Source organism: Trichoderma atroviride, chromosome 3 (assembly GCF_020647795.1).
Source record: "Trichoderma atroviride chromosome 3, complete sequence".
Taxonomy (NCBI): domain Eukaryota; kingdom Fungi; phylum Ascomycota; class Sordariomycetes; order Hypocreales; family Hypocreaceae; genus Trichoderma; species Trichoderma atroviride.
This window is the reverse complement of record NC_089402.1, coordinates 4,172,810-4,190,480: the sequence shown is the minus strand read 5'-3', so window position 1 is coordinate 4,190,480 and position 17,671 is coordinate 4,172,810. Positions and strand designations below refer to the sequence as shown.

Sequence of the window (17,671 nt, the reverse complement as noted above, 5' to 3'; positions counted from 1 at the left end):
AAAGTCGGGATCGACAGCCATTGTTTATTTACTCGAATCTGCGCAACCACTACAAAGAAGCTTCCTTAACCCGAATGAGACAAGAAAGACAGAAATAGGGTTGAATAAACATAAAGTAAGAGAGCTGCCCTATCCTGGGTGCTGTAACCAGGAAACGTCTTCACCAAAACATGCAAAGCATCATCATCTCCTGATGAAACAAAACAAAGCCAGAAAAATAAAAGAAGCAGCTGATTCGATCCAGACGTCCCCTGTTATACCTAGCCGGGCATAGTCGCCAAACGCTAACGAACGTCCCGGCCTGGGGGATCCATTTCGACGGCGAAAAAATGACAGGGAACTCGCCCTTTTCCGGTCTAGGGCGCGAGCCTCCAAATTTAGACCACATGCTGCATGCCTCAGCTTTTTCCAATTTTGCCGTCATCACTGACGTTGATGCTTTGGGTGTGTCAGAACTGGAATTTCGTCATTTCAACTCTTTGGCTTCCTTTCTGCTGTCCCTCTTTTCTCTTCTTATTCTTTTGCTCGCCGGCATCTTTGCCGACTGTCCTTCCTTCTTTTCTCTTTTAAGCGAGCACCGTTTGTCTCAGAAACAGGCCCCACGATGGCCGTGCTGGGCATCTCGCTCATTGTCGCATCGGTCGTCTTCGTCATTCTGCGGCCGCCGCAATGGCTGTTGCTGCGATGGCAGAGCTTTGGAGGGATCGCGGCCATCACGGACGGCAAGGACAAGGGAAAAGCGGCGGATAGAAACCAACGAAGCAGAGAGGGCGCAGATGCTGATGTAGAACTAAAGGGGCTCTCGAAGACGACTTCAATAGCAACCGCCTCTAGGACCCTGAAGCAGCGCCAGCCTCCTCCCACGATCGCGCCTCCCGTCATCGTCCCGCCATCCATCGAAGAACCAGAGTCTCCCTCCACGCCCAAAGCCCAGGCCGCAAAGCCATCTCAGAGCGCCGTTCCCAGCCTCTCCCTCTCCGCCGACTCAGCGACCTCGATGATGCCCCCGCCACCTCTCCCTTCACCTCGCCCGTCCAACGGCCGCATTCCTTCCCTCAACCAGTTCCCAGCCCCCAACTCCGCCCAGCGTGCCCGCGGCCCTGCACCCAATCGCGGCCTTGCTGCACCTTCGTCTTCATCATCCGGCCTCGCTCCTCCCCCCACGCTCGCCGCCAAGCCGCAGAAACCCAGCCGCCAGGTTGTCCTCACGCCGGGCCACTCTCCGCTAGACTGGGCGAGGATATCCGGGCCCAATGCCGATTTGCGCGGCGTGGCTGCGTCGACCCCTTACCTGCGTGTGACGCCTTCGATGCTCAAGACGCAGACTGGTCGCAAGGGCAAGGACGCTTGGATGGCTATTAATGGAAAGGTATACAATGTTACGCCATATGCGAGATTCCATCCTGGAGGTGTGCCCGAGCTCATGAGGGGCGCGGGACGAGATGGCACGAAGCTGTTTGGAGAGATCCACCCATGGGTCAACTATGAGACCATGCTGGCGGCGTGTCTTGTGGGGTTGCTGGTCGAAGAGTCGGATGGTAAGGAGAATGATATGGATCAAATGGATTAGACTATCTGGGCTGAAGAGATATGTGGAGTTGGAGGAGGAGGATATGTGCGTGTATACACCACAAAGGGCTAATAGATGTTATACATAAGCTAGAGAGATACCCCCCCTGTACAAATAGTATTATAAGTAGACGGCATAGATACAATCCCGCAGGAGCACACCCTGCTACTCAGCAAACTACCGTCTCTTGCCAAATCTGAACTTGAGGTCGTCGTCACTATCGTCACTGTCTCCAACCTCCAGCAGGGTTGTCGCCAGTCTCGTCCGTTTCGGCGGCGGCGGGTCCTTAGCTGCCGCAGGTTCCGTGGCCGCTCTCTTCCCCTGGTTGCCTGAGCGTGTTTGCGCGCTTGAGAGCTGACTCTGTCTAGTGCTCTTCTGCGATGGAGCACCGGTCCCCTCTCTTCTCGATCCCGTAGCTCTAGAGGAGGGCTGCTCGGACTCTGGTGCTTCGATTTCCTCCATATCGCTGCTCTCTGAAGCAATGACTCGTGCGGAGGAAGCACCACGTCTTGTTGGCGGCGCATTCACAAAAGGAGAGGTTTTTGCCTCGTTAGCCACGACACCGGATGCCTGGCTCGTGGTCTTCTTGCGATCATTGCTCTCATCTTCCAGCCAGTAGTTATCGCCAACTCCGAATTCTTTGGGCTTGACTTCAGTAAGGGCGATAATAACCCTCGCGGGCTGCCTGCCCACCACTTCCCCTCTCTTGCGAAATTTCTTGAAGTTCTTCATGCCATTCCATTTGGGATCCCATCTTCCGTCTGCGATTTCCTGCTCTTTATCCTTCCCAGAAGCTCTGTTCGGGATACGTATGTCCATCTCCTCGACGATATTGAGCCGGCGAATCTCAGCCAAATCAATACCCTCTGGTAGATTTGCCAAATCTTCAGCCTCGGCTCGAGCTCGAGCCTCCGCCTCTTCGCGATTCTTCGCGACCACTGCTAGAACGTCTAGTTCCTCCTTTGCCTTCTTTTTTGCACCCTTGGTCTCTGCCGGTTCGGCCACCTTTTCATCAGGCTTCGGCGATGGTGCAGCGAAATCGTCTCCCCTCTCAAGGCGTTGGCGCTTGAACTTTGCCACAGACGGTGCCATCCCTTCCATTAAGTCGCTATCAGGTATGGGCGAGGGTGGTCTCTTTCTGTGAGATCGAACGTCGACATCCTGGCCGTTAGGCATAAAAGGTTCATCTTGCTCTTGCGAGACAAATAATCCACCCTCATCTTCCTGTGGTTGCGTTTGACGCTTCGGTGGCTCATAAGGAGGCGGGGGTTCATCTGCTCCCTCGTCATCGTCGTCATCATCGAAGCCAGCGAATCGCCTCTTGACAGGTTTCCGCACTCTACCCCCTCGCCTTGGGATTGGCTGAGAATCTCCTTGTTGTGATGGTTCCGTGAGTATCGGTGATTCTGTGATATTGGCCCTGCTCTGTTGAGTCAGGGGTTCCTGTAACGAAGCCTCGGCAGGCCGCGAATTTTGAGTCCTGTTTGACGATTCTACTTCCAAAGGTCGTCGTAGCTTGCTTGCGTCGTTGATTAGAATTGCTTCCAAGAATTCGTTTTGCTCGATGGGTCTATGGTCCAGCAATAGTGATACCGCAGTGACGAACTCGGTATACCAGCCAACAAGCTCTCCTTTGGCCGGGAGAAATCTCACGAGAACAACCCCCTTGCCTTCACTGCCATCATTGAATGACCCGGTTCCTTTCTCTCCGGCAACTCCCTTTACATATCGGACAAAGTCGTCAACCTGCGTCTCCTCTGGCTCGATGGGATGCAGCATGGCCTTACCACCGCCATTAGTAATGGGGGCCATGAGGTTGTCGTACTGCAGCTGGCTGTAGAATATGAAAGTGTATCCTTCAAACACGTCTTTTCGACTATCATCGGGAGTGTACAATTCGTCTGGATGCTGTATCGGTTCATTCCCTCGGGGAGGCAGATGGTCCATGGCCTTGGGCCAATACTCGTCAAAGTCCCTTTCTAAGTAGCTCGATTCTTGGCCATCTTCAGCGTCTGGCGGCTCTGTGACAGAAGAGACTGCATCAAGAAAGGTTTCCGTGACAATGTATTTGCCATTTATGAGAGCCTGTAGACCTTTGGCTGTATTCCGCTTCTTCGAGATGACGTGGGTCGTGTGTTTTACGCTGTAGTCGGTTAGCAGCTTGATGTCTAGCTGCTCAAATCGTTCTTTGAGGGAGGTCAAGGGCTGGGTCTGTAGCTCTTTGGTTGTGAAGGAGAAAGTAAAGACCGCCGGATGCCATTTCAGCCTAACCTGTCTGTCAGTAAAGATAGAATGCAGAACGCAGCTTCACCTCTATCAGTCGTCTAGGCATCAGTACCTGAATTTGCTGGGGCTCTTGCCCAGCATGATCTCGTATTCTTCAACTTGGGTATCATAGACGCTTCCTTTGATTTTTTGTCCGTTGACAACTGTTCCTATCTTTGTCGCCAGATCTTCAATCTTAATGTGCGACCGGCTCGATAGATTGTGTGCCTGCCCCTCTGCGACGCTTTGGACGGTGATTGTCAGGTGTTTGCGCGAAATGGTATTATGTGAGATTGCAAGCTGCCCAGCTAAAGTCGCCTCAATCAATACATATTTCAAGCCTCAATGCCCGGCAAAATGGCAAACTTACGCTCTGCTGCGGTCCTCCCAAAGAGATACGTTTTGCCTGGGCGCAGCCATAGTCGACGGCCTGCAGGAAAATCGTCAGCACAGATAACGGCGTCACAGCGACTCCAGGGCCGGCACAGGCCTCTCGCTCACCTTCAAAGGCCTCCTCGTTTTCTAGCAGCCACATCGCCTCAGGCTGCTATTCATTCTAGGCCAGGGCCCATCGCTTGACGCGCATATGCCGTGATGACGTTGGTTGATGCGTCGTGAACTTTTTGCGGGGCGGCGCGCGTCAGCACAGGCGTTGTCTTCAACGCCAATTCACGTGCTTCTTTAGGCTGGATGCCTGCATTCAACGTCATTTTCATCATAAAAGCAGCAAAGTAAACATGTCTAAAGAGAGCAGCTCATTTATTAATTAAATGTATTTCAAAATTACCATGGATATTATGCCTGTGTATATTAGCCTACAATAGTTATGCAGGTAAGCAGTGACTACCTTGTCCATCGCCGAACAGAAACTTTGATAGCCTCATATCCATTGTAAAATAAGAATATGGAAGATCGCACTCCGATTTATTCAAGCTCGTTTTCTGCATCTTGATTATCGCCGATCCTTAGATTCAAGCTTTTAGATAGAGATGGGCATGATTCTGTTGACTTGGTGAATATTTCTTGGATGGCTTGCCGCTTACACTTGGGCCATTTGGAGCAGAGTTGGCAGATATTTTTGAGAGTTTGTACCCATTTGCGAATCTGATGCTGGAATAGAGCTCAAGCAACAAAACCTTGCCGATACTGCTTCATGTCTAACCAACAGCGTGCCCACCTTGATTTTGATTTCGTCGAGTTCGGTCGTTTTGCCGAGCAGCTTCTTTTGGGGAACAGTTGTCCAGCATCCCAGTTTGTTCTCAGGCCCATATCTTGTCAACCATCAGGGAGAAACAACATGCAAGCGCAGAGCTTGTACTGTGCCATAGCTTGTCTCATCAAGTCATCCCAGTCATCTGATGCTCTCTTCCATTTCTTGTCAATGGAGATGGCTACAAGCTCCTAAACGACACCTTGATTCTTAGAAAATGCAAGTTCTACCACCGATCGTACAGAAATGGTCAAAGTAGAAGAAGTAGGCAAACTCAACGCCGATAATCCGTCTTCCAGAGCCAAACAAAGCCGAGTCGTCGTAGAAGAACCAGTGCCAGGCCCATAGGTACTTTTTAAAATTGAGAAACCTCGCAATCAACTCCTTAAACTCACCTGAACTCAGTAGACAAGTATTGGTAACTCGGAAATCCCATCTCTCAGCAACACAGCAACCAGCGACTGGTTCGCGGCGTTCAAGGCCAACCAGCCGAGCACTCAGATATCTAGGTCTGGAGCACGAGAATCATCCACGGCATCACTACAACAGGAACTCGAGCTGGCAAAGCACAGCATCAAGAAACTCGACCGCACACAAGCATTGGAAGAAACCGTCACCAAGCCGCGCAATCAGGAGAAAACACCTGCTGAGCAACAACGCCGCACTTAAAGCGTCACCCGCAACCACTAACAACCGTCTTGACGAGCACTATGGAATTATAGAAGCCCTCGCAGGCCACATTATGGCACTCAAAAAAAACATGATAAGCCAAACCATGAACAACAAACATAAATCAGGAGTGGGAGCCTGCTGGAGACACGGGATATCACACGGACAAGTGTAGATCAACAGACTTCGACATTTAATCTCCAAATCGCCTTTCAGACCACCCTCGGCTTATAAAATTCAACCAGCATCCGCTGACGTCCAGCTTTTCTGCCTCGCTCAACAGATTCGTCTTCATTATTCGTCGAATACGGATCAAAGTCCTCTGCTTTTCCATGATTGATCTTGGACAGCTCGTCGATTTCGCCAATCTTCCACCCGCGAAGTATGACCATGCATATGGCAGCAGCAATATACGTCAGCCCAGTCCATAGCTGGGTTCCCAGATAACTTCCCGTCCCAGTGACAATCTGTAAAGCAATTGGTTCGCTGAATGTGCAGGGGAGTACAATTCCCAGCCACATAATGTTGAGAGCAGACGGCACATCCGCCAACCCAACGATTTCGGCTGCCACTGGTCCAACAACGGTCCAGAATGTGCCGCCGACCATGCCGCAGATGATGGAGTAGAAAATGAGCACGCCGTATACTTTGGTGTTGATCCAGATCGCCAACGCAAAAATTCCGCCTAGCAAACTAGTAAAAGCAGCCATGTTCATTCGTCCGGTTCGATCGCTAAAGTACCCCATCAAAGGCCGACCAATGCTTTGACCCAGGTTGAAGAAGGCGCTGATGAGCGCTGCTTGAGAAGACTGAAGGCCAATTACGTTTGCGTAGTTGGAGAGACTGTAGATGACGACAGAGTAACCAAAGATGCTGAACCAGCCGAATGCGACGAATAGCAGGAACTCGGGCCTCAACAGAAGCGACCCCTTGAAAGCTAGATGGGTCGACCCAACTATCTTGTTGCGGTCTTTAACTAAGAGGGTACAGATGATGTTGACGACAAAAGCGAGGATTCCCAGTATTCTAAATGTCCAAGCAAGTCCCAAGTTTTGGATCATGGCGCCGGCAGCAAACGAGTAGATGAGACCACCCAGGCCTGAGCCAGCGGCTGCTATGCCATTCGCCAAGGAACGATGCGTCGTAAACCATTGGGGGATGATGCCGACTGTGGCTGTAAACAAGACGCCTATGCCGAGGCCAAAGAGGACGCCCTGAGTGAGGAAGATGTGCCACACCTTGGAGGCAAAGCTCGCTGCAATCCAACTACCCGTTTCGATGACGACGCCAAACAGCATTACTTGTTTTGTACCAAACTTTTTGACGGCTATGGTTACGAATGGAGAGATGCCCATGGCGCAGCCCATGCTAAGAGATCCGATAAAGGCATACTGGAGGGTGGTGGCTCCGTTGAAAGTGTTGTTTTCTATATAATAAGCCAGGAACACGCCGTAGCTAGAACTTATTCCCCATGTGTGAGCGTTGATGATGCAAACAGCAATGGTAACAATCCATCCATATCCTCCATTCGGCGGCGGTGGGGGCGATGCGACATCGGCCGGTTGCTGGTCTTGGCTCTCGATCCTAGATTCATCGTTTCCTTTCTCTGTCTCGCTTGTCATGGCACTTTGGCCATTGTCGTTTGATTCTGGCTCGGAAGCCAAGAAAAGATGCTCCTTGTCATGATGTTTGTCGGTATGTGTAGGTGCTTGACTGTGGTTCATCTTGTCCACGCGCAGACTTGTTCCCAGCAAACGTGGAAGTGAACCCGGAGACGAAAGAGTCAAACTGACCTAGCGAGGAAGAACAGCAAGTAGACATTTATGCAGAGGAAAGGAAATATAAATAAAGGAAAGTATATCTATATATACAGGAAAGGAGGGGGCTGAATATGGCTCTCAGCTCGACATCCAACGTGAGACTACCGTCGTATTGCCATAGCTATGTAGTATCCAACTCTTCTGACAAGCCACCACCAGGGCTGAACCGGGCTGAACCGGCATCGTCCCGTATAAAACGGCCCACGGCAACCCGATTCGCCCCCTCTATTTCCTATTTTGTCAATTTGGGAAACGATGAAGTGAGATGATGTCTTTATCTTTACGTATGTGATTAATAAACTGCTCCTTGAACCGAGAATGCTTTCCGGGGATATCGGTGCTCGCCATTAGAACTTCAATGAGGGAAGGTATAGTTTTTCTTTAGCTGCCATTTAGATACGAGGTTCAAGACACTGTCGGCCAGTTTTCCACGTTACAATGAAGAGCGAGGCAGCAGAGACCGGCTGAATTAGCGGCCGAGGTTGGAAATCACCGCGTGCATGTATACCTGCACGGTCTGAGATGGAAATTGTCCGATCTAATGCCTAAAAGCAGCTTTCTACTGTACATGTAATGATGAGTGATTTTTATTCCCCTTTGAAGGCAATCAAGAAGGGAATTTTCGATGGCACTAGTTCAACGAACTACTCCGAAAAAAAGAGTTATTTCGTGAATTGTATGACTCGATTGGACGAGTTATAGGGACCGAATTGGAGATTTCTATGCAATAGAGTTTTTTAGTATTCGGGAGCTAGTCAAACCCCGCAATTCCTGTATTTATCACGACATATGTGCAGTGCCTGATTGCGCCAAATGTGTAGGTAAGCAGATATATATCCAGTGCCTCAAAAATAATTCTGACGAATTCAGGGCAGACGTACATTACAGTGCTTGATGAACTGGAATAGCTGCGCAGCTAATTTAAAAGATACATAAAATAAAAAAGTAATATAGTTTGTATTTTGGTCATTTCTGGTTCGAATGACACAATTAATATTCCATGTTACAAAGTATAGGTTCATTTTATTGTAAGTGAAAATATGTAGATCTAGGCCTAAGCGGTTTAACTACTAGGTAATAGAAACTCGGATTAATTTCTCCCCATATACGTTGATTGATATCAATGGTGCAATTTTAGTCCTGAAGCACAAGATGATTCATACCGCAGATTGCCCAGTTGAGGCAAAGAATTGAAGTTGTTATCATCGCTTTCTTTTCGCCTCCTCAACGCCTTTCTATTAGCTTTTACAGTGCCTCGAAAATAATTCCGACAAATGCAGGATATATTCACATATTATTATATGATACATTCTGTTAGCTGCGAAATATAATGATGTGAAAATGAGGCATTTTGTGGTTCAGCCGATTCTAAGATAATAGCGTCATTTTACTGTAAGTAGAAGATTGTAGGCCTATGTGTTTTAACTAGAAGCTTGCCGGAATTAATTTCTCTCCACTACAGGAAGAAAGAAAATCGTTTCGTTTCGGAAATGCTGCTTGACTCGGAAAAGCTGGTGTAGCGGACCGCTCTGTTTACAATATGTAAAAACACTACTCGTAGACCTGGCAAAAAGAGTCAAAGCGAAGCAGACGGAGGGCTTTTGCCATAGGGCTGCCAAGCTTACCCAAAAACTAGGGCCATCGGATGGGAATAGATAGATCCATCTCTACGCTAAAGATCGAAACGTTTGAAGCTTGGCTCGGAGCCTCATAACATCTGCCGACGTCGAGCCGCAAATGCTCCAGGGAGTCTAGTTCTCAGGAGACATTCACAACTCTGTCGCAACTCTGTCACAAAGTAGTCCTCGGTAAAGCAAATAGCAAGCGCTTGGACCAGGCGTCTCAACAATTCAACTTTTTCACTTCAATAGGAGACAAAATGTCACGTCGTCTGCAAGCATTACCCAATTTGGACACGAGCCGTAGATCCAAAGGCAATATAAAACGCAAATCCACGGACGGGTGATGTGCATTGCCAGGCTGCCTTAATGCTCCGCCCATGGTGAAACACCTTCCGGAGCAAAAAAAAAAACACTGCCTAGCGATGTTTGATGAGGATGTTCTGGATAGCGCCTGCTAAAGAAGAACTAAGTCGGCAATCTGAGACAAGGCCGTTGGAGTTATTAATAGACAAAGGGCACTAGATGGCCACGACTGGAGCCGGTGCATGGGGAACGCAATTTCGACAGTTTAGATGCCGGTAGATCACACGAGAAACGTTGCATGCCTATTGGCGAGATGGAATTAGGAAGGTATGTAGATAGATGTCCGGAGGAAATAGTCAAGATACTGCTAGTAGTAGTTCTTGAGGCGAGCCGAAAAGTTGGTTTACTGAAAGCCATATCAGCGGGTATATCTCGAAAATAGAGGAAACAGACAAGCTGGGCAAAGGACGTTGGAACGTCAAGTTTCATTAATAGGTATATAGATCAGTAGCTGCGCGATGGAGCCTCCTGCATTACATTTCAATACGTTTGGATGAACCAGAACAAAAAAAAAATCAAGATATAATAGAAAAACAGGCCCAGTAATCATTTTCTAATGCACAGCCCAGCCTGCTAGGAACCGCGCGCTGTTTGCTTCTCTTTCCGCCAGGTATCATTCCTTTAATAAAAACAAGCCCCCACCTATATCGCTCATAATCGACTAAGAACCGCGTTAATTTTCTTTCCTTGTTAAATAGGAAAAAAAAAGCACTTTATGCCTGAGCGCGCTCAGACTTGGAGGCGCGGCGCTCACGGGCGGCCTCAGACCAGGGGAAGTGGATGACGGGAACCTGGAAGAAGGAGTTGCTGCCAAGTTTGTTAGCAATTGCGGAAATAATAGTAAAATAGAATATTGGAATAAAACTAACCTGCTGTCCTGAATACCAGCCAGGGCGTTGTACCAGGCAAGGAAAGCGGCCAGGAAGCCGAAAAGACCACCAGTCTTCTGGAGAGCAAGAGAAGCAGTCATGTTGCCCAGGTCGGCGGCGTACTGCTCGCAGGCAAGGAACAGGAAAGCCAAGTCCAGGGTGAAGAAGAGGAGGAAGAAGGCCAGGGTGGATCGCAGAGTGCAGAGCAGGATGATGGTGGTGAAGATGAACCAGCCAGTCAGGAAGAAGCCGAGCACGCTGGCGACGTTGCCGGCGTAAGGGCCGTCAGGAGCGGTGATGCCCCATTCGGGAGTCAAGAGAATGCCGTATGAGATCCAGAAGCCACCGTATGAACCAAGAGCGGTGGCACCAAAGGTGTTACCAGCAGCAATCTCCCTGTAAGAGCAAAAAGTCAGCAATGGTTGCCCTCTACGTCAGATGGGTGGCACAGCAGCTCGGAACATACCACATGCCAGCAAGCAGCTGGACAAGGCCACCATAGCCAAAGGCGAGGGAAACGACCACGTTGGGGGCCTCGACGCCTCGGGCGTGCATGTTGATACAGGACAGGACGAAGGTGGTCAGGGCGAAGGCAGAGAGACCCAGAGGCGCCGGGTTGGCGAGCTTGCGGTGCTCGTAGGGCCTCCACGCACCGGGCTGGAGGGCACCGCCAAAGGCCTGGGCGTACTGGCCGACGGTCATGTCGGCGAAGTCTCCATGGTGGGTGTGGGCGAAGCCGTGGCGAGGAGTCTGGGGGTTGATGCTCTGCTGGACACCGTTGGTCTCCTTCTCGTTGGGAGCGACGTTGAGCTCGTCCGCCATTGTGATTGATTGATTGATTGATTGTTGTCGGATTAGAAAAGATGGATCGAAATAGCAACTGGATGTGATGGGTATTGGGCCGTCCAAATGACAAATAGATGTATATAAACAAGCAAAGCTACTATTTTAATAAATCAAGAATGGCCAGAGGAAAAGAAGAGAGAGGGGAGCAAGCTATGCTTCTGGGTGGGGAGCGACGAGAACGACTCTTATATATCGAAGAGCGAGGAGGGCAGAGCTGCTGCTCGAGGCAAGGTACCGGTACCAGCACGAGGATACTAAACAGGGTCGGGCAAAATGAGGCCGATGGCTGAGACTTTCTTTTGGGGCGCACACCCGAACGGCCGCGTCCCCAAAAGGCTGGCTGGGTGCCACAGCAGCCGACCTACTTTTTTTCTCTTGGCTCCGTAGCAGTAGTGGCCTTCGTACCGCAACTGGGGGAAGGAAAAAAAAGGGACAAGGGGGGAGAGGATCCGGTGGTCGCGAGTCAATCAACAACGTGCGACAGATCTAGCAAGTGGAGCAGGAGGGAAAAAGGGTTGCAATGGGTGACACGCTGGCGACGGACGTGTCCCGTAGGCCGCGGGAGCTGCGAGAGTTGCTGGTTAGTCGAGTTGATTGTCCGTGATGCTGCCTGGAGATGGTTTAGTTGGACGACAATGCGACTGCATCTGATGTACCCAATTGTAATCATATGCCTGCTACCACTTGTATGCACTCGCGCATGCCTACATACATACAAAGGATTTTAGTCTGCAACGAGGCTCTGTCCCTCGTCCTACTTCCCAGATAGCAGGTCCATGTATCTCGAAAGTCTGCTGCTCCATCTGATGTGCAAATCCGTCAATCACATTCGTCATGTCGACTGGCACTATCTCGCCCCCTCCCCCCGGACCGTACAGTAGAGGAGACGAATTGGCTCCAGCCGAGGGACAGGCAGAGGTTCCCGCAATCACGTCCAGGCATGTCCATATCCAGCTCCAGCTCCAGCTCAACAGCTAGCCGAACGAGACACACAAGACGAGGCGAGGCGTGCTTTACCGCCCATCACAGCCGGATCTTCCACCACCTGGCACCGTACAAGCATGTACACTACTGCAAAAGCCACGGGTGACCCCGTAACGAACTTGTCGCGGAACGGTTTCCCTGCTAAAAATGGACGAAGGGAACCTCTGACAATCTGGTCTGGCGGCAGCCACACGCAGATTGATGAAAGGAAGAAGCTATGGCCAAGCTATCATGGCGATTGGGGTAAAGGCGGGTGGGGAGACCTTGGAGTTCCAGATCCTTACCCTGGCGGGACAAGCCCAGCAAAATTAAACCATGGATTGGGGTAGTATTGGCCCACCCGCTCCCTGAGCTGACGATGGGCCTTATTGCCGAAGAGGCGCTTGATCTCATGCATGGGCGACGGGTCTTGGCCCGCGTTTGTCGTGTCTGTAAAATGAGGCACACGGCACGCTGAGAGCCCAGAGAAACTCGCCGCACCTGGAAAGGAAAAGAGAGAAAACGCAAAACCTCCTTAGCCCCGGCTTAGCCGCCACAGGGCAAATCAGGTCAAGCTCGGCCAGCCACTCTTGGCCAGACGTTTCTGGAAAAATTTCAGTTTAGGCTAATAGGGCCTTGCATCCCAGGAAGGGCATAATAACCATTCATCTACGGATCAATTGGGTCTGGGAGGGATCACGGAAATGGACGTGCCAGGGATGGGCGAAGAAGAAGAGGAAAGGAAGAATGAAGACACTTGTAAATCAAAGAGGTCCATGCACAAACGAGCAAGGTATCAACCATTGGGTTAATTGAGATTGACCGTCGCGCGAAGAGGAAACAGGAAACAAGATGGAAGCGACATCCATATTATTCCGTATAGTCCGCCCGTAAGGCTACAGGTACCTGCTCACCAACGGGGGGGGGGCCAGTGCCGTTCCAATATACCGGCTAGTATATGGCAGTAGTCGCCTCTTGCTGGATCCGCGATGGATGAGAGCGACTGAAAATAGTCTGGCTTCTACCACTTGTGCCAGTAGTTGAGTGGGTGAGATATGACAGCCCCTTCTCGTTTCTACGGGTCTGGCCGTGAGCCTAGGCAAATACGCCTCCATTGTCAATGACTTTGAGGCCATTGGTGGCTGGTAGTTCAGCCACCACGGCAACCTAAACGGCCTCAAACTTTGACAGTGGGATATCCCGCCGAAGCAGCATATGTATGTACATGTGTATGTACTGCTACTGCGCAGAGCAAAAGGCCCTGGTCGTCAAATATCTTGATGAGGGCATATATTAGGGGCATTGGGCTCGTTGCGACACGGCCCGGAGATGGAGATGCGTAACCAACAGCATAAGAATGTGCCTGAGCGCATATTAACAAGACCCCAAGGTACAGTATACGAAGTGCCTCCGCGTTGCAGATTTCAGAACCGTGCTTGCAGTTGCTGCGTCCAACATACATGAAAGGCACGGATATACCTACTCGTCACGATAACGGCCATCGCTAAACAAATACCACCGAGCCATCCCAAGAGCCCATGGCCCGGGGTCCACTCCCGGCCCAGAGTCTGACCAACCCGTCTGATGCGCCCATCCAACTCGTAACTGGTCAGCGGGAAAGGGACACAGGCTCTAGCGCCATTGCGGTGACGGACCCCGGCCTGCCTGGCGCCTCTTTGCAGCAGGCATTTTGGGGGATCGCCAGAGAACCGACCTGCTACCTTGTCTCAATGCGGACAAGACGTCCGCGCGCGAGTCAAGGCTGGTCAAGGCCCGTTGTCTGGGTCGCTAATCAAATGCAACAGCAGGCGTTCTGCGGCGTTTGAGCCAGGGTTTGCTGCAGTGGGAGAGCACAGAGTTTTTTTTTTTTTTTTTCTCTAACTGCTACTCTGTGTTGGTCGCGATCCCGCTGCAGATATCCCGTAATAAACTACTCATGTATTATCAAAATGAGCCGTTATGCTTGGTACTAGCTCTAGTAGCTTTTTGGGAGTGACTTGCGAGGTGTTATTACTCCGGCCGAAACAATTCAAGCGTAGCTCCAAACAGAGATGCTGCAGGTTTGATTAGGCTTTGATGCCTCTGGATCATGTAATCCTTTTGGCAGCCTACTTTTTTTTTTAAATTTTTCATCATTTTTTAATTTGTATATATGTTGCTTTCTTTCTTTTCTGACCAGTCTCAATTTGTCGAGGGGGCCACTGGAAAGGGGGCTGCAGAGATCTGTCCCCAGTTGGGCCACGAACGCTGTGGAGCTGGGAAACGCACATGAAATTTGCTCCATATTACCTGCAACATGGCAGATTTCGAAAGGCTGCTGCTTTTGTTGCCTCCCAGCATATCGTCATTTTGGACTGGGCAGGGAGTCTGATTGCAGGACGAACAGTAGGATAATCAGGAAAGGAGTTTTTGCCTCTGCTGTAAAAAATCTGCTAGGATCCAGACTCGTGCAGCAGGATTCCGTCACACGCCCCCCTCCGTCCAGCAAATCAGCGGATCTTCGGGAGACAGCAGTTGCACATCTTGCCTCGAGGCCTCGACGGAGAAAAAAAACAGAGCGAGGTCCGGATGGGCGGCTCTCCAGCCGTGGAAAATAGTGTGTAGGTACAGGTACATGCAAGTAGGCTGGACTCGTAGCGCATCAGTAGGTATCTGGAGAGGGCCTGAATCAAGCAAGACAGTTCCCTCAATGTCTTGGAGCCCCCTCACCTTCTCCTCACGCAAGCTTCATCTGGGCTACGACTTACTACTGCATTCGTGCAGCGCATTGTCTATCTTTGCCACCGCCAATCTTCTTTGTCTCAACTCCATCTCTTTTTTTTTTTTTTTTTCGCCTGCAATCTTTTCTCGACTCAATATGCGCCCGATCGACTACCAAAGCCCCCGTCTCTCCCTTTCCGCCGGCCTAGAACAAGCCAAGAAAGTCAAGACCCCAAGTCCAAGTCAGAGGCGGCTTCTCACTCGAGTCCGCTGGAAGCCTTAGCATCTTGGCACATCATACCATGCTCCGCTCAGGCGCCGCCTACAAAGTTCAACGAAAGCCGCAATGCGAGCGGTAAGAAATTGGAGAAATCTATACATGTACGAGTACACAGGTGCATGCTACACCTGGCCACTCCACGCGCAGTCTTGGGTAGGGCTGGCGGTGGCTATGTCAGCTTTCCCCTGGTGCGAAGCCCGGTCCGTCCAGGCTCATCGATCACACGATGTCATCAATCCAGTTTGGACACAATCGAAGAATCGAACCATGTGGCTCAAGCGGCTGGGTTGGCTCAAAAACACGAGTAGTCTTTGGCTCAAAGAGGTGCCTTACTCGTTCGAATTATGCGCTGACAAAAACAGCCACCCGTCAACGACCGACGATTGCGAATACGGAAACAAAGACGCTCATCAAGTCCCGCTTACGGCAGCCAGCTGTCATTTGTGTTCGTGACTTGTTTAGTTTTTGCGGCCAACCTCTCCATCAGGGTAAAACTTGACGTTTGGGGTGGCACCATCGCAGATCCGCCAACCTGCCAGATCCAGATCAACGAGGCTACTGCGAAAGAGCCGCCTCTTGTTTTCTTTGACATGAAAGGGCCAGCAGTTACTTGATCAGAAATACCATGTCATGGATCCCCAGATTCCCCCGCAGATGGCAGTCGGCTATCACGTCTAGCGTATTGCGACCTAAGCATCTTATTCCCCCAGAAAGCTCGGCGTTCGGGATCTCTGTCAATCTCAAAGATTTCATCTCCAAACCCGCTTCCCCAGCATTTCATGTCCCCCGCACGAAACAATCAGCTACTGAAGCTCCATACGGGGTAGTTTAGATTTGCTACTTTTGCTACCCGCAATAAGACCCAGGCAGATGGTTTTGCCGATGGAGTTGGGGTCGGCTGAGCGGGAAATGGGCTGTTCATCGAACTACCTCTACTAGCCAAAACGTGGGGTTTTGGGCACCGTCATACGACTACTACGATCAAAGATTGCTTTTCCCCAGCTAGATTCAAAGCCAAGACTGCTCTAGAGGTGCTCCAAAAAGCCACCACCAGTGCCACTCGGAGGTCCAAATAATTTCCGGCGCTCAGGCTATTCCAGCCACCTTTTCGATATCGGTACATGCCGCGTTGGAGAACAGATCTGGAAGCATCGCCGCTGTCTACACTGAAGATGACGATTTTGGCGATTATTTGTGCCTTGTATCTTCAAACTTGCTTCCAACCTGCATGCTGAGCACAGTCGAGAGATGCCGTTATCCGGTCGGGAGCCAAAATATGTTTCCGAGGCGCATGTGAAGTCGCGGGGTCTGATGACACTGCCTTTGCGCGGACAGGGCTCCATGTCTCTCGCTCGCTCGCTCGCTGGCGCATCCGGGTGCCTCGCTCCATCAAAGATGGACCATCACCGCCGAGCGGAGTAGTGGCGGCGGTGTTTTGTTTAGTTCTTTCAAGCCGGCGATGTTCTACGTCCGCAGCTACCCCAAAAATGATGACGACGATGATGCAAAAGAGTTAGTGTTCCTGGATGGCAGACTTGGCTTATATATGGGCGTACTAAATGTCGCTGCTCCCTTAGGCCGAGCGGCGTGGACCTCGGTTATGACTCGACTCACTGGTTTCAGTAGCTGCGCCCAGTGTCTTACCCTGTAGCGCGTCACTCGGGTGCGCCGGTTGTAAGCATCGTGAACTATTTGCTCCAAGGCCTTGGCTCGTGTTTGAGAATGTGCGTTTGCCTTTACCGTAGCTTTTTTTCCGGGCCAAGAAATCTTATTGGGAGCGTCAGTATCAAGCATGTCGTGTAAGATGTGACCGGACCTACGGACCTGTTAGCGCCCGCTACAGGGTAGGTCTAAATCACTTGGCAAAAAGCAAGGCAGTTCTTTCTCCCGCTGGCATTTCAGATTCAAATGCAATAAAGACTATATGGCTTTGGGTAACATTGAAGGCAACTTGCAGACCGTATGCGGGACTTTATTTATAAAATTAAACTATGTTGACAGAGTTTTGTTGCATTCGGGAGCTCGCAGCAGCCACTGCGACTGTGACACCAGCCCGATAGTACGGGTTGTGATACCATTCAGTCCCACCAAAAAAAAAAAAAAAACACCACCCCTCAATATCAAAAAGCTCGGATAGACCACATTCCCCGAAAAAATGTTACCCAGGGTTGTGAATGGACTAGCAGTAGCGATAAAAGGTACTCCTCACATTCGGCACATTCATCCCGCCAGTGCCTTATCTCCAGAGTTTTTGGGGGGGGCCGATCTCCCCCTCACTTCTTAGTCTGGACACTGCCACACCCGCGATAAATATAGATGGAAAGTGTCATTGTATCATGTACTAGACCCCTCACGTATTGGATAGGATCAGAACGCAGTGCTTACGAACATGACTTGTACTTGCTCCATAGTACGGAGGGAGCAAGAACCCCGGATTTGTGAGTTATGACTTACTATTCTAAATCTGAGGGTACATTGCCTTGCCTGGACAAAA

General features: G+C 50.5%; 5 protein-coding genes across 5 annotated transcripts; 2 read left to right on the top strand and 3 right to left on the bottom strand.

Annotated features, from left to right (window-relative positions):
- Nucleotides 1-436: 436 nt before the first annotated feature.
- TrAtP1_006644 (uncharacterized protein) lies at nucleotides 437-4,442 on the bottom strand. Its single transcript, XM_014082507.2, has 4 exons — nucleotides 4,337-4,442; nucleotides 4,206-4,265; nucleotides 3,909-4,143; nucleotides 437-3,836 (listed from the first exon to the last, which is right to left on the bottom strand). Exons 1-4 carry the CDS (start codon nucleotides 4,368-4,370, stop codon nucleotides 1,748-1,750), a joined length of 2,418 nt encoding a protein of 805 aa, XP_013937982.2. The 5' UTR covers nucleotides 4,371-4,442; the 3' UTR covers nucleotides 437-1,747.
- On the top strand, nucleotides 605-1,570 carry TrAtP1_006645 (uncharacterized protein; the record flags this gene model as incomplete). Its single annotated transcript, XM_014082506.2, has 1 exon — nucleotides 605-1,570. The coding sequence occupies one exon, from the start codon at nucleotides 605-607 to the stop codon at nucleotides 1,568-1,570; it is 966 nt and encodes a 321-aa protein (XP_013937981.2).
- Nucleotides 4,443-5,291: 849 nt separating the features above from the next.
- On the top strand, nucleotides 5,292-5,714 carry TrAtP1_006643 (uncharacterized protein; the record flags this gene model as incomplete). Its single annotated transcript, XM_066113213.1, has 2 exons — nucleotides 5,292-5,378; nucleotides 5,454-5,714. The coding sequence occupies 2 exons, from the start codon at nucleotides 5,292-5,294 to the stop codon at nucleotides 5,712-5,714; spliced, it is 348 nt and encodes a 115-aa protein (XP_065969299.1).
- Nucleotides 5,715-5,926: 212 nt separating this feature from the next.
- Nucleotides 5,927-7,680, bottom strand: TrAtP1_006642 (uncharacterized protein; the record flags this gene model as incomplete). Its single annotated transcript, XM_066113212.1, has 1 exon — nucleotides 5,927-7,680. Exon 1 carries the CDS (start codon nucleotides 7,436-7,438, stop codon nucleotides 5,927-5,929), a length of 1,512 nt encoding a protein of 503 aa, XP_065969298.1. The 5' UTR covers nucleotides 7,439-7,680.
- A 2,552-nt stretch (nucleotides 7,681-10,232) lies between these two features.
- On the bottom strand, nucleotides 10,233-11,210 carry TrAtP1_006641 (uncharacterized protein; the record flags this gene model as incomplete). Its single annotated transcript, XM_066113211.1, has 3 exons — nucleotides 10,233-10,326; nucleotides 10,389-10,784; nucleotides 10,855-11,210. 3 exons carry the CDS (start codon nucleotides 11,208-11,210, stop codon nucleotides 10,233-10,235), a joined length of 846 nt encoding a protein of 281 aa, XP_065969297.1.
- Between the last annotated feature and the right edge of the window lie 6,461 nt (nucleotides 11,211-17,671).

What these genes read in the sequence shown, in the direction of transcription:
- TrAtP1_006644 (XM_014082507.2), bottom strand. Translation starts at nt 4,370, where the DNA reads ATGTGGCTGCTAGAAAACGAGGAGGCCTTTGAAG. An exon ending in AAACGAGGAGGCCTTTGAAG is followed by an intron (nt 4,266 to 4,336) that starts GTGAGCGAGAGG and finishes ATTTTCCTGCAG; the next exon opens with GCCGTCGACTATGGCTGCGC. An exon ending in TGGGAGGACCGCAGCAGAGC is followed by an intron (nt 4,144 to 4,205) that starts GTAAGTTTGCCA and finishes AGGCGACTTTAG; the next exon opens with CTGGGCAGCTTGCAATCTCA.